The 15516-nt window shown below is 34.4% G+C and overlaps 4 protein-coding genes across 4 annotated transcripts in view; 1 reads left to right on the top strand and 3 right to left on the bottom strand.

Moving 5' to 3' along the window:
• The window catches only part of LOC124535436 (cadherin-87A), a 68462-nt gene that overhangs the window by 44644 nt on the left and 8302 nt on the right, over window positions 1–15516 (bottom strand). The window lies entirely within an intron of this gene.
• Window positions 6194–7869, top strand: LOC124535109. Its single transcript, XM_047111178.1, has 2 exons — window positions 6194–6328; window positions 6662–7869. The coding sequence occupies exons 1-2, from the start codon at window positions 6201–6203 to the stop codon at window positions 7818–7820; spliced, it is 1287 nt and encodes a 428-aa protein (XP_046967134.1). The 5' UTR covers window positions 6194–6200; the 3' UTR covers window positions 7821–7869.
• LOC124535108 lies at window positions 7866–10177 on the bottom strand. Its single transcript, XM_047111177.1, has 3 exons — window positions 9742–10177; window positions 9332–9590; window positions 7866–9122 (listed from the first exon to the last, which is right to left on the bottom strand). The coding sequence occupies exons 1-3, from the start codon at window positions 9961–9963 to the stop codon at window positions 7876–7878; spliced, it is 1728 nt and encodes a 575-aa protein (XP_046967133.1). The 5' UTR covers window positions 9964–10177; the 3' UTR covers window positions 7866–7875.
• LOC124535435 lies at window positions 10179–14477 on the bottom strand. Its single transcript, XM_047111648.1, has one exon. The coding sequence runs from the start codon at window positions 14475–14477 to the stop codon at window positions 10179–10181; it is 4299 nt and encodes a 1432-aa protein (XP_046967604.1).

Genomic DNA, 15516 nt, shown 5'->3' with positions numbered 1-15516 from the left:
CAGTACGTATGATGTATACAGTTGGTTGAGCTCAGATGACCCAGTGGAAAGAACTCGGGCATCTTAACCGATGACTTCGGGTTCAAACCCAGGCAAGCACTACTATATATATGTGCTTAATCGTGTTTATAATTCATGTGTCTAATTTCATCGAAATTCTGCCACATGTGCATTCCACCAATCCGCGTTGGAACAGCGTGGTTAAATATGTTCCAAACCTTCTCCTTAATGGGAGAGGAGCCCTTAATCCAGCAGTGGGAAATTTACAGGCTGTTTCTTTACTTTTTTTTTATACAGTTGTAACCCACTTAAAGGCCCTATGTGCAAGTCTAAAAAGCTCACTTAGACTTTTATCATAGCAGCTGTCGGATTTAATATATGCAATACTAGTAGTCGTCCGCAGCTTCACTTGTGTTTTAGGGTTTTGGAAGCATATGACCTTTCTTATAGGTACAGTTTGCTTCATACAAAATTTCTTCAAATTTGGTTCAGCGGTTTGATCGTGAAAAAGCGACATACATTTTTTTTATGAGATAGGTGGCAAACGAGCAGGAGTCTCACCTGATGGAAAATGACTACCACCGCCCATGGACTGCTGCAACACCGGGGGGCTTGCAGGTGCGTTGCCGGCCTTTAAGAAAGGAGTACGCTATTTTCTTGAAGGTTCAGACGGACAGAGTTAGGTACTTTCACATTTATTATATTAAAATATAGATTATAAAATTCAACAATTCTAAAGTAACACATTGTCTAGGCGAACGCAAATCGCCTTGAGACGCCAATAAACCACTCTCCTGACACAGTATAACTTTTATCAGCTGCCTCGCGAGTTTATTGGTTAAATTGTACGTTCACGGAGAGATATGATTTGCTATTATATCAATGTTATATACCCCGGGTGTATTAGGGGCGGCTCTGGTTTGTCACCCCGGATGTCAGAGCCAGAGGGGAGACCGAACGTGTCACGAATGTATTTATAAATCAACTTCAACAACTGAATATGTATTTATGAATATGAGTATGTTTGGTTGTTGTATTTTTGTATTCTATAACAAGATCTAAAAATTAAAAAAATAAATAGATATTGGAAAATATCACATTGTATATTCGTTATTAGAGAGCCGAGACGGCCCAGTGATTACAAGTTCTTTAGTTATTTTCTTAAGTTAAGTGATTCTTAGTTCAAACCCGGAGCAACTACTAAATTCATTTGCATGAGTGTATTTAATAATTCATTTTGCTCGTCAGTGAAGGAAAACATTGTGAGGAAACCTGCACGTTGTGTATCTGACACATGTATTAGAGCAGCTTATCTGTGGAGTGTTAAATGAATAGGTTGTTACTTAAAATACTAAAAATATTTTAAATTATATACTATAGTAAAGGATTTTATTCGTAACTAATCTAAACAATAAACTTATTTATTATAATCAATTATGACACATTTTGCATAGCGAGTTAGCATTGACCTTTTACAAATCTTTCAAAAAACGACATTTAAAAAGTATATTTTAAAGGTTGAATGCAGTAAGCATCGAATTAATAAAACTCATTCAACAAAACTTGCTCATATGTCATTGTATTGCTAATAAAAGGTTAAAATATTATTAAAAGACAAGACACTGAGTAGATAATACCTTCTTTGTCTTACCTTTATGATAATAGTTGACTGGAAAGAGACAGATAAATGAATATCGACCTTGATATCGATAATATAGCAAAAATATGTCTTGTAGTGTTTAAAGAGCCCAGTGGTTAGAATGTGTACATCATTTACCATCATTAAAAGATGATTGTGGGTTCAAACTCAGACAAGTACCACTTAATTTCATGTGCTTAATTTGTGTTTATAATTCATCTTATGCTCGGCGATAAAGAAAAACCACGGTGAGGAAATCTGCATTTGTCTAATTTTAATGAAATTCAGCCACGAGTTTGGAACATCGTGGTGGAATGAGCTCCAAACCTTTAATTCAAAGGAGAGGCTTTTATCTTTTCCATATATTATAATATATCTATATCTTATTTACCTTTTCTCAGCACAAAGGTTATTGAAACGTGTACCTAACCTACTTGAATAAAGTTTATTTTAACTCTGAATACCGAAACAATGAACGTGCAGAAAGTCAAAACACTATCTCCTTGTAACATTCCGTACAAAATTTAATATTTATATTACATTCAGCTTTTGACGTATTATTATACATATTGATATTATTTTTTTATTTAATTTACAATGGTCAATGGTCAATGGTCTCACAGTTGCCCGTGCCTTTTTTTACATTTTACTTTTATAAATTTTGGCGTTATTTTATATTTTTACTGAACATCAGCAGATCTTCGCTGTACTTCGAGCTTGTCATCTTCTTGGAAGACCTGGACTACACTAACATTTTTTTTTTTTCATTTTAAAATAATATATCAATAAACCATAATACATAATAAACTATAATATTTAATATATAAAAATACTGTATATAGTAGGTAGTGTTTTCTTTTATTTAATTATGTTTTTTATCCTATTTCCTGCAATCCAGCACTGTCCGCTTCTTAATAATAATAAGAATATAAGATATAGCAAATATTAAGAAGCGGACAGACTCTTGTCAAAATACTTATAATCTGGCTGATGTATCGCTTGGCTTTACAACAATTCCAAGTAATATTTTCTCTTTTTTAATTGTTTCTAATTAACGACGATCAATGCGTCGCAGTGTTAGTTTTTGTTAACAGTGATTATAACATAAGACACGCATAGTGTACGTTGATCATTGCCAGAAATAGTCATAAAATGTCAACAACGATACAAAGTGTAGATTGAATGAACGATTCCTGAACGCTTATAATACGAATAAAGCATTCATTAATTATTCCTATACTAATAATGTATATACTAAAGTCGTCTTTTGCTTGTTCACTGCCAAAATGCCAATGGAATGAAACAAGTTTGAACTGCAAGCAATGACATACATTACTTTTTGCCTAACACCTTACGAATCCCTGCAACGCAAGTGAAGACAATTTGTTATGTAACATATATATATAATATTTACACCCCAGTTTAGACCTTCATATTGTAATATTTTAATAACACTATATATTATAAAAAAAAGTCCCTTGTGGCGTCTTTTGTCTTTTGTCGCGATAAATTCCACAATAGACAGATGGATTCATAATGAAGGTTCAGGTATATAATTAGTTAAGGTTTTTGTGTATTGAATTAAAATTTGTGTGTTGAAATAGAACGACAATTGTTAAACATGTCGGATCTTCTCGACAAGCAACGAAAAAATTTCAATAAATTTATGAGATAGTTAGTCGAGGAACTATAGCAGCAGCTGTCATGGCAAAAAAATAAATATCTTGACGTTCCCATGCCTTGGAAAGCACGAAAAGTAATTGGTCCTGTACCTGAGTTATTTGCAAATGAGACTGAACATCCAATTGGATTATTAGAGTAAGATAATTGAATACATCTGTGGTTACCTCTTGCGCAATATAATTTTGAAAAGAAATTTGATTAAATATTTAAATGGGTCATTGAACTATCACCGTATAACTCAGACAAAACATACTATCAATGTCAGTGTCAATAGTAATGACCTAATATTTTAAGTTTACCAATTGTTTTTATAAATGATATTAAATTACTCAAAAAATATAATCGACAGTATCTAATCCGTGATAATTAATTGAAACGCTGACTTCTCGGTCCACATTTTATTGGAACACATTGGTAACCGTTAACACTTCCGGTTTTTAGTATTTTTAGTACGATTTTCTTTCTTTTTTTTTAGATTAGAAGGCACTAGTCTAGATTTAGACTTTCGCCGGCAAATAAACAAATCGGGCCTGAGAAGAATCGACGAAAGAAATTCAGCGGGGTTTTTAATGACTTTTACAATAATTGTTTTCATACTACAAAAATAAATCACTTTAAGAGTTTTTAATCTCTTTCTCATGGTGTTCAGGCAACTAAGAAGATAGTTTTGCTTCCTTAAGCTCACAAACGCTCTTTAAGTATTATCAAAAATTAATATTTTGCCAAATATGTTGTTCTCAAATCTTTGCCCCACAAAACACTTACTAAACCTATATAATCGGTTAATTGAAATAACAAGTTTATATTTCTAGTTTTAAAAGCATGTAAGTTGCATTTTCTGGAATCCTTTATGTTTTTGCCTTTATGTATATGTATAACATTATCAAAAACAAATTGGCAAGCGACAATCAATTTCTTATATCTTTAAATTTGTATCTTAACGAATCTTTTGGGTCCAAATTATGGTTTTCATGAGAGCATTCTACTCTGGGTAACGCAATATTAATACCATTTTTGTATTGCAGACGAGAAACCATAATATTTCTAAATCATGTAAGGATTTTCCATTTAAAATTACATTCGTTTTGATTATGGTCACCAGGCGTCCGGAAAAAGCCTTAAGGACATACATATGTAGTTAGGTTTTGATTGCATGTCAGATCAAATAAAACGATATCCGGCATGTCCGGCTTTTGTTAGGATTTTTACATTTAAATTCTTTATTCGCAAACGAGATTCATTCGATTTTATTTATATTTTATTAGAATTTAACAATATTTATGATTTGAATCAGGAAAGCATTTTTTTACAGATACAGTTTCTATCGTACCTTTTAATACAGAATAACAACGTCTTCACTAATCTCCAATCTCCAGCCAAATTAGCTGGTCTGTCCTGCTGTGAGTTTTGATGTCCTGGCAACCCCAGTTTCAACACATCTTGCGAATAGGAGTAGTGATTTTAATCCATTTTATTCACCTACTATTTAACGGTATACATATATTAAACCAATGTACTGTTTTAGATAGAGAACTGTTAAGTATTGATAGATGTTTTTTTTTTATTTCAAAAATTACAGAAATATCATATAAATAATAATACTAACTGACTTTATTACCTTAAATATGTCACAGATCATTTGTGTAAACAGGGATAAGAATTGTAGTTGATGAAGAAATGTTCACTATCTTGCATCGCATCCCAAACTTTACACCGACTCTCCATAGAAACAACAAAAGTATAGCTTTATAATATATTTTTCATAATCTCATGTCTCGTATTAAGTGTGTCAATTTGATTCGATTTGTAATCAATTAATATGACTTACGAAATCGTGAGCCGGTTTGTAAAAGATTTGCTTAATGTCTTTCCAAATGATCACGTATTTGCATATACGTGTTGTTCATGTGTCTACAAAGCCAGGGATAGTGATATGCATGCTAAAATGAAACACACTTCCCGGAACGTATAGGTGTTTATTTATTTTCCATACTTAGACTATATACCTTTGACCAAACCAAACGATAGCGTGATTCAATGTACTACTAGCGCCATCTAGTTAAAAAATAGTAAACTAAAAAATATAATTCATAAAATCGATTGGACATACCGGCCCCCAAGGACTAAATAGTCCTTCAATATGCCCATCACAATAACAAAATAAATTATAATAAACGAAGTAACGTAACAGCTAACTTAAATATACGAATTTATACATATTAGATAAAGAAGACAAAAATATACTTAAGCCAATAAAAAAAAAAAAACTTTAGTAAAGATTGAAGTTGCACTTTTAAGTTGCAAGTGGTAAGGGACAAACCTTCGAAGCTGGACGCTGAACGATCGTGTTTTTATATTTAAGAGAAACTACTCGAGTGAGTTTATCTCTTCCCGGATGAAGATTTACCACTCTTCCATAAAGCCACTTAGCAGGAGGTAAGCCGTCCTCACGCACTAAAACCACATCTCCTATTTTCAATTCTGGGATTTTTACATTCCATTTATATCTTTGAAAGAAATGGGTCAAGTATTCCTGAGACCATCTCTTCCAAAAACACTGCAACATTTTTTGTGTTAATAGGCGTGTCGACAGTGTTAAATAATTTAAGATGTTTTGATTTTATCGAATAATCTATATTTAAAGATATTTTTTAAAGAATTTTATTATAATAAATAAATTGAGATTAATAAGATATTCAATAAAAATTAAGCTGTAAAAACTACAATCGGCCATTTTGAATGAAACACCAATCACAGCGCATTACGTCACGTCTATATAAATATCACTGAGAAGCTTCAGATTTTGTTGTGTTTACGCATATTTATTGAGTTTTTTATCGATTTGTTACCATCAGTGCCATTTTTCGACATCATAACGATGGAGCCAGGCTATATAAAGGCAACAAGCTCTAATTTACCGAGGATTGATATACTGATGTTAGGAGAATTCCTCGCATCAAATAAAGATTTTTGCTCCTCCGAGTTCAGAAATGTAAAAACCTCCTTGTAAGTATATAAAGTTTGTATTTATCTGAAGATGTTCAAACATTTCGTGAAATTGGTCAACAATGAAATATTTTCATTTTTACAAAAATAAGATTATCTTTTAGGTTATGTAACTACTTCACTTTTTTATGTTGTAACAAGAACATAAACATGTCTTTAACAATATAGAGAGTATATTTTAACACCTACAAACAGTACCTATGTCTCATTATAAAATTTTATCTGTAAATACATATTATGTACATACTTATTTCTAACATGTACTATGATTAACGTAAACACCATGTCAAGTCAGTATGTAGATGTTGTCCTGATTATTGTTATTGATTCCAGGTCTTCAAGACCATCCTATGGCGATGATGCAATCAGTTATGTACAACTGAAAAGAGAAGAGAATGTCTGCACAGTAAAGTGCAAGATTTGCCCGGAACATAAAGTCCATGCAAAGTTGTATGCAGTCACTTTGATAGTTGATGAAGATAATGAGAAAGTCATATCAGTTCAGTGTCATGATTGTGTTGCAGCTCAGGGTGGCTGTAAACACGCCATAGCTTTGCTAATGTGGGTCCATCGGCGAAGCGAAGAACCTTCATGTACTGAAGTACAGTGCTATTGGCTAAAATCAAAGCTCTCAAGAGTTGGCACTACTTTAAAGTATATTTCAGCAAAAGAGTTAGCCAAAGGAAGCCCTATAGTGCCATCTAATCAAAAAGTTTTAGAAAGATTTTTAGAAGAAAGCAAGAAAAGAAAAACTTCCAACTGTGAAATATTAAAATATCAACATGATTATGTTTTTGATGACCTACTGAGTGCGTCAATGCACCATCTGGTATTGACATACAAAGAAGAGTGTCCTGATGTATTTTTAAGTAAGGTCAACTTGTCTGTTGAAATTATAAATAAAATTGAAAATCAAACAAGGGACCAGTACAAAAATAATCTGTGGCATGAACTCAGATATGGCAGGATAACCGCTTCTAAAGCATTTGAAGTCAGTCGGTGCAAGACTGATGATGGTACACTCATTGCAACAATCATGGGGGGAAAAATAATAGACACACCAGCCATGAAACGTGGGAGGTATTTAGAAGCTCAAGTGAAAGATATAGTTAGCAAGAAGCTTGGGAAAAAAATAAAAGATAGTGGACTGTTCGTATCAAAAATGTATCCCATGTTAGCAGGTTCCCCTGATGGAATATGTGACGACTGTATTATTGAGATTAAGTGTCCCATAAGTGATAAAACTTATTTAAATTATGTAAATAATGGTAAACCGAGTAAAAAATGCTTTGCACAGATGCAGATGCAAATGTTTCTGAGTGGCATAAATAACTGTTACTTTTGTGTAGCAAACCCAAATTTTTGCATCAATAAAGAAGTAGAAATTTTATCTATAAAATTTGATGAAAGTTATATATCAGAATTTCTTGTTAGTGTTATTTCTTTTTGGAAATCCCATGTGTATCCACTTTTATATAAAAGTATAGAATAGGAAATAAAAGTATAGAACAGAAAATAAAAAAGTAATTTGCTTACATAAATGTGTTTTATTTAATTAGTGCATCTTGTACATTTATCAAACCACAAGCTATAGTTATTACTTCATCAAGTACTTTAACTAAACTTAAGTTAAGACATGCATGGGGTTTTAACATGTTAAATTCTCGTATTCGTCGGATCAATCTTTCAACATGGATCCGCAAACTTGCAATTTGTTTTGTTTCCTTCGCTTCAGCTTTTGTAAGCTTAGCTCCAGAGACAACACTTGGAGGCCTTACTAACCGCACACCCATTTGTCTCAAATAAACTTCAATATGTTTGAAACCACGGTCTGCCATGACCCACATACCTGGTTGCAAACATTTTGAAAATTCAGATGTTTCGACAATACATGTGTCAGTAATTCGGCCTCCATAACCATTTGATATATAATTTATTAGCCCATTTGGAGTACAAGATACAAGATATTTTATAGTGTTTGCTTTCTTATAGTCTGACCAAGAAAGTGCTTGGTTTAAGGCCTTTGATGGCTTTTGGACTTCAATTTCCAAGCAGTCTATTAAACAAGTAACTTTACTATATTTATGCCTGAAAGCCATAGGTAAATTTTTTTTAATTAAGTCTTTATCTAATTTTACAATAAAAGGACGCAATACGCTTGCTATAACAGGTATATTTTTAAAAAATATTTTGCTTGGATACGATTTATCCATGCCAAAATCATCAGCAAGTTCACGGAAAGAATTATTCAGTTTAATTTTTTTAAGACATAGTAAAATATGTTCAAATGGTATACCTGTCTGTTCTTGAATCACATTCACTAAATAAAAACAGTTTAAAGGAATGCCAATATAAGCACGGGGATTATTATTAATTCTTCTCAAAGTACAATTTAAATTATTTAAATCTTCTCTCTTTTTGTCATCATCTATCATTTCGCTACAATCTGATATAGACTCTATTTGAAGAGATTTTGTGGATGGTGATGAGTCTGGCTGAGCTAAAGAGGGAGTATAGGAAGTATCACTATCTGATTGTTCTATTTTTCTTATTATTTTTGACAACACAGTTACACTTGGTTTTGATGGGTTACTATTAATAATAGTTTTTATTTTAAATGGTGATGTAGAGACGGAGTGCTGAGATGGCTTCAGTGGTGATGTCATCTGATTTACCAAACTGGCTTTTGTTTGGATAGCTTTGCTTCTAAAAGTTTTACTGATGTACACTTGTACTGATTTATCTAGCATTCTAGGTGTTGGTGGTTGTGTAGCTTCTTCAATAGTCTGCTGAACTGTAAAAGAAAATATATAATTATTACTAAATTAAAGAGATTACTAAGTAACAAAAATCTTTATATGATTTGTGTTTTGGCAATGGAGGTGCTTTATTAATTTAAATAAATGTTAGTATCTTTTTATTCAAATAAGAATGGTGAGAAATTAAGAATATATATATATATATTTATGATTGCGATGGACTAATGAATATTAAAATACATACCTGAGCTACTGGATGCATTTGCAAGAGATTGTAAATTTTCTGTAACCATTCTGCTTTCTTCAAATTGCTTTTCGCATTCTTCTACAATCATCATCCTCCGTTTCTTTGCTACATGGGGTCTCTCTATTAAGTCAGACATTCTCGTTAACCTGTCTGGCTGACATATAAATTTTTTGGGCATGCAACCTGGTTTCATTCGAACTTGCGATACCGATCCCATTATATGATACTCCATATAGTTCTCCATATCATTTGGCAACTGCAAGATTAAAATAATTGATGAGAAGAAACATAACCAACATAAACATAACCTCAATTGTTATTGTGAAGCCTCACTCAATATTTAAAATTTTTCTACGGTAAACAAAGATTTCAACTTTAAAATTAATATCATAATATAACATACTCACATCAAAGTGGTCTTCACAGAAATAAAGTGGTGTATTCGTCGCTACACTGTTTGGGTTTCGCCGAGCTAGCTTTAACCACTTATCTCGTATTATTTTCTTGTGTGGAACATACACAAACAACTTATTAGGGTTTACGAGAGACGTATTTTTACATAAAGGGACCGCACACGACTTATAAACCTTGGAATTCATTTTTTCAGTTAAATTTTCTTTGCAGCACATACAAAAAATGACAACGAGAAGCTTGTTTATATACCCGTGACGTCACGACGTCGCCATGACACTTACGAGCTGTTTTCATACTCCAATGTCAAAGATTAAAGAAAATTAATAAAAACTGCCGTAAGGCTTATTTAATTACCGAAATATAGTGTTTTTCGTATCAAATATGTGTGTACATACAATATGAAAGAGAATTTGAAAATCATTCGTCATGCCTATTGCCAACGACGCAGTGAGCTTGTTGATTCATTTTCATAGTTGTGGTCAGGGGCTGTTAACAATGGCTCGCCAACCAAAAAATGGCCAGGTGTCAATGGTAATGCATTGTCTGGGTCTGATCCAGCAACTGAAAGTGGTCGCGAATTGAGACATGCTTCGATTTGTGCTAGAACAGTGGACAATTCTTCGTATGTTAAGGTAGAGTCGCCTATAACTCTGCGCAGATGGTGCTTTGTGCTTTTTATTCCTGCCTCCCATAGTCCACCGAAATTTGGTGCATACGGCGGAATGAAGTGCCATTCTGTACCATTGTTGGCCAGTAACGCTGCGATTTCAGTTCCCATAGACGACTTTTCGTGTGAAAATAAGTTTTTAAGCTCGCGCGAGGCCCCGACAAAATTAGTGCCATTGTCGCTCCACAAATGATTGCAGCGACCTCTTCGGGCGACGAAACGCTTAAAAGCAGCTAAGAATCCTTCCGTCGTGAGGTCTGAAACGGCTTCAATGTGGACAGCTCGCGTGACCATGCAAACAAATAGGCAAATATACCCTTTATGAGATTTATGGCCTCTTCCCTTCGATGTACGTATGGCAATGGGTCCCGCGTAATCGACACCGGAGTTTGCGAACGGCTTATCAGGTGTTACCCGACAAGGTGGCAACTGACCCATTAACTGAGTTCGAAATTTGGCCGCATTTCTTGTACAAGCAATACAAGAATGAACTACTCTTTTGGCTAATTTTTTTAAGTTAGTGACCCAATATTTTGTTTTAACTAGATTACACGTTAATTGCTGACCACCATGTAATGTCTTTTCGTGAGCATCAGTAACAATAAGTTTGGCTATATGAGAGTCTCCGTTAATAATAATAGGATGTTTGCTATTGTCTGGTAACTCTGAATTCTCCATTCGACCTCCTACTCGTAAGAGTCCAACTTTATCGAGGAATGGGTTTAGAGCTTTTATCTTGCTCTTAGTTCCGACATTCTTTGACTTCACAAGATTTCGTTTTTCATCGGCGAAAAAATGAGATTGATGCTGTCGAACACAGCTGAACAGTGTATCCTGAAGTTCTGTGGCCGTAAGATATGGTAAAGATTTCTCTTTATATACATTTGGCTGTGTCAACCTTAGGAATCTTCGGCAGTACGCTAGAGTTCTTATTAATTTTCGTAATGATGAAAACCTTAGGGTTAAATCTTCAGCGTCGTTGTTAGAGTTTATGACTTCCATATGTGCTTTTACGAGTCGCGTTTCTAAATCCGTTTTGGTACATATAGACAATGGTTTCGCATATTCTATTTTGTTGTTGCGTAGCCAAGTTGGCCCACACTTCCACAATTCCTCAGATATTAAGTCGCATGGTTTTACACCTCGTGACGCGCAGTCAGCGGGATTATCTTTCGTCTTGACATACGACCACTGAGCTGCATCTAAACGCGTAAGAATTTCAGATGTCCGGTTTGCCACGAAGGTTTTCCATCGGCTTGGATGATCGCTTAACCATGCCAAAACAATCGTAGAGTCCGTCCAAGCATGTAAATTCGCTTTATCTATTTGGAGAACATTGGACACTTCAGCCAGCAACTTAGTAAGCAAAACAGCTCCACACAACTCCAGACGTGGGACAGACACTTGTTTCACTGGAGCTACCTTAGTTTTAGCGCTTAATAAATGGGACTCAACCTGACCTAGAGCTGTAATACATCTTAGATATACGACGGCTGAATACGCTACAGTCGATGCATCACTAAAACCATGTAGCTCTACCTGTATGTTACTATCTGCCTTTTGAACCCAGCGGGGTATTTGGAAGCGACTCAAATTGCACAATTCTTTCCGGTAGGTTTTCCATTCAAGCAAAAGTTCAGATGGTAATTTAACGTCCCAGTCAAGTCCTGTAAGCCACAATTTTTGTATAAAAACCTTTGCTGTGACTACACACGGAGCTATCCACCCAAGAGGATCGTACAAACGGCATATTTCAGCGATAATTTGTCTTTTAGTTTCAGGCATCTCTGTAGGCATTTTTACTACATAATGAAATGTATCCGAGCATCGATTCCAGGTAAGACCAAGAATTTTAGTTACACTGTCTTCATTTATTTCTCTATCCTTTATTCCTATATTTTCTTCTTGCCACCACTTCATCAATTCTTCTCGATTGCTAGTCCATTTTTGTAGCTTAAATCCACCCTTTTCTAATAGGTAATTCATCTGTTTATATATTTCTTTTGCTTCTGTTTCAGATTGACATCCGGTCATGAGGTCATCGATATAGAAATCAGTTTTTACTCTTCCTGCTGCTAACGGATATTTTTCTCCTTCATCTATAGCGATTTGCTGTAAAACTTTGACCGCCAAATAAGGCGCACAGGATGTACCAAACGTTACTCTTAATAGTCGAAAGTCTTTTATTTCAGATAGAGAATCATCACGCCATACTATTCTTTGATAATCTACGTGCTTTTTGGCTACTTTAACTTGACGGTACATTTTGATAATGTCAGCCGTAAGACAAATTGGATGCAGTCTCCATCGCATGATAACTTGACGTAGTTCCAATTGCAAAGTAGGCCCGACCATTAATGTATCATTGAGAGATATACCATTGGCACTCCTATCTGAAGCGTTGAATACTATACGAGTCTTCGTCGTACTCTTGTCTTGTCTAATAACCGCGTGATGGGGTAGCCAGACATTCTCATTTCCTTCTCTTTCTACTGACTCATGTCTTATTGGTTCCATGTGACCGAGGGTCATGTACTCTTTTATAACCTTTTGATAATTTTCTTTTTGATCAAGATTTTTCGATAATCTCTTTTCTAATGCTATTAATCTCTTTACGGCTATTTTTCTCGTATCTCCATATTGACCAAAAAGTTTTGTGCAACGAAAAGGCAATTCTACCACGTATCGACCTGTCTCGTCTCTATAGGTGGTAGTAGCAAAATGCTTTTCACATTCTTCCTCCTCTGGAGTGAAGACTTTCTCGAGCACCATGTTTGGCTCGGCTTCTAATTCCCAAAATCGTTTCAGTAATTCGTTTTCTTCTAGCTTGGCATGATTCGCAACCAGATTGTGGCAGTTGCCTAATTTTTCGTTATTGTCTACTTGACCCGACAATACCCATCCAAGGTAAGTATTTTGTGCGATCATACAATTGGTCGGGTGCTTTTTTAAACCTTGTTTTAGAATGCTACAATAAACTTCAGCTCCTAATAAGATGTCGATCTTATTTGGGAGGTTGTATTGCGGATCTGCCAGATCAATTTGACCTAGATCTGCCCAAAGCGGTAATACGAATTTTCTTTCTGGTAAAACAGAAGTTACTCTTTTTAAAACGTGAGCTTGTACTTGCAATTGGAATGAAGTATCATGAAGTGACTGTATATTAACCTTAACTGCATACTTTGTAGTTAAGCCACCTTGACCTCCACCCACACCAGAGATGCAACTTCTTGCATTAATTTTGTCTACTCCTAAAAGTTGCACCGCTGCTTCAGATATGAAGGACGCTTGTGATCCTTGATCAAGCAGGGCCCTCAGTATCTGAGGGTTTCCGTTTTTGGATTCAGCCTTAATCAGGGCTGTAGCTAATAATGTTTGTGTACGTGTCTGTTTCGTCGCAAAATTACTAATTATACCATTAGTGACCTCATTCGTCAGGTTTGACGATTCCGGGTAGGTTTCCTCTTGTTCATTTTCAGTTGCATCAGATTCATCTATATCTGTAGCAACTGTCACTGTATACGAACTGGCTTTGCCATGAAGAAGTGTGTGATGCTTCCTCTTACAAATACGGCATGTCGTTGGTACACGGCATATCTTTCCGGTGTGATTATTACCAAGGCAATTAAAGCAAAGTCCTAATGACTTCACAATATCTTGCCGTACGTTTACATCTTCCTTGGCAAATTTACCACAGGACCATAACTTGTGGCTTTCGGTGCAGTGAGGACATCTAACATCTGAAGCGGCATGCAAGGACTTAGTTTGGTAAGTGTTTGGGGTTATTTTAGCTTTATTTTTTGAAGGTTCCATAAACTCTAAGGCGCGGAAACGACTTTCTAAAAAATCTTTAAATTGAGTCAAGGTAGGTAAATCTTCATTTAAACTATTAGCATGTAATTCCCATTGTTTACGAGTTTCAGCGTCCAACTTCAAGCTGGCAACATATATAACAATAGGGTCCCATGAATCAACATTAATACCTAAATTTGACAACTCATGCATACAATCTGAAGTAGTATCAAGAAGATCTTTTAAACCACTGGACGATTCATGGTTCATTACCCGTTGAGCAAACAAACGTTTAAAGATACAATTACACATATATCGCTTGTTATTATATCGATTCTCTATCAAATCCCAACATTTTTTGTAGTTGGCTTTTGTAATGGGGATATGTTTTATTAATTGTTCTGCCTCACCTTGAAGTTGAGTTTTTAAATAATGTAACCGCTGAACATCATCCAGACTTGGATTATTATGCACTAAAGAAAGAAAAAGATCTCGGAACGAGAACCATTCTGAATATTTGCCACTAAAAACAGGAATGGATATTTTGGGAAGTCTAACATTAAACTCTTTTGTGTTTGAACTAGACTGAAACTCTTCGGATACATTATAAGTTTTAATCAGCTTTTTAAGTTCTGTTTTAAAATCTAAATACAACTCTTCAACTTTTTCATAAAAATCGCTAGAAAGATAATCCGAGCCTTTACTTACATCTCTAGGTAACATAACAATTTTTGAATGATTATCCGTAAATCTATTCCACTGTTTTTCTAAATTTTCTAATCGGGTTTCCCCATATGCTTCAGTAAGTCTTACTTTCGGAGATTTCTTAAAGTTTGTAAAAGCTTTACACATATTATTATATAAATCAATTTGTAATTGCGCATAAGATTCCATTGTTACAATTTATATAAACTTAACAACGCTTAATCTGATAAAATTTAATAATAAAGATGCAACTCCAGATTTCTTCAACTTAAAGCTTGGTAACCTACTAAAATCACTAAAGTTTTAAGTATGTCTAACACCATGTAATGTTGCAATTTTATATATTTAGAATTTATTTTATGTTCAATATTTTATCTATGTCCAGGATTCCAAATTTTTTCTAAGTGTTTTAAAGTTGTGCACTTGTAAAATTTTGGACATAGGTTCCCCGTCTCTCCACTTTTTGAGAAATTATTCTAAGTCTTACGTTAACACTTTTTAAATTGCAAGTTCAAGATTTCAAGTATAATTATCAAAGTTAATTATAGACTATTTGTAAGGTTCAAATTAGCGTACTCACAGTTTATTTGCACTTTACCACTTT

The sequence above is a fragment of the Vanessa cardui genome, chromosome 14 (genome assembly GCF_905220365.1).
Source record: "Vanessa cardui chromosome 14, ilVanCard2.1, whole genome shotgun sequence".
Taxonomy (NCBI): Eukaryota; Metazoa; Arthropoda; class Insecta; order Lepidoptera; family Nymphalidae; genus Vanessa; species Vanessa cardui.
The sequence above is the reverse complement of the archived record's forward strand: the minus strand, read 5'-3'. Positions and strand labels throughout refer to the sequence as shown.

Coding starts and splice junctions, on each gene's coding strand:
- LOC124535108 (XM_047111177.1), bottom strand. CDS start 9,963: ATGTGCTGCAAAGAAAATTTAACTGAAAAAATGAATTCCAAGGTTTAT. Junction 9,591..9,741: donor TCTGTGAAGACCACTTTGAT/GTGAGTATGTTA, acceptor TTAATCTTGCAG/TTGCCAAATGATATGGAGAA. Junction 9,123..9,331: donor AAATGCATCCAGTAGCTCAG/GTATGTATTTTA, acceptor TTTCTTTTACAG/TTCAGCAGACTATTGAAGAA.
- LOC124535435 (XM_047111648.1), bottom strand. CDS start 14,477: ATGAACCATGAATCGTCCAGTGGTTTAAAAGATCTTCTTGATACTACT.
- LOC124535109 (XM_047111178.1), top strand. CDS start 6,201: ATGGAGCCAGGCTATATAAAGGCAACAAGCTCTAATTTACCGAGGATT. Junction 6,329..6,661: donor AGAAATGTAAAAACCTCCTT/GTAAGTATATAA, acceptor TATTGATTCCAG/GTCTTCAAGACCATCCTATG.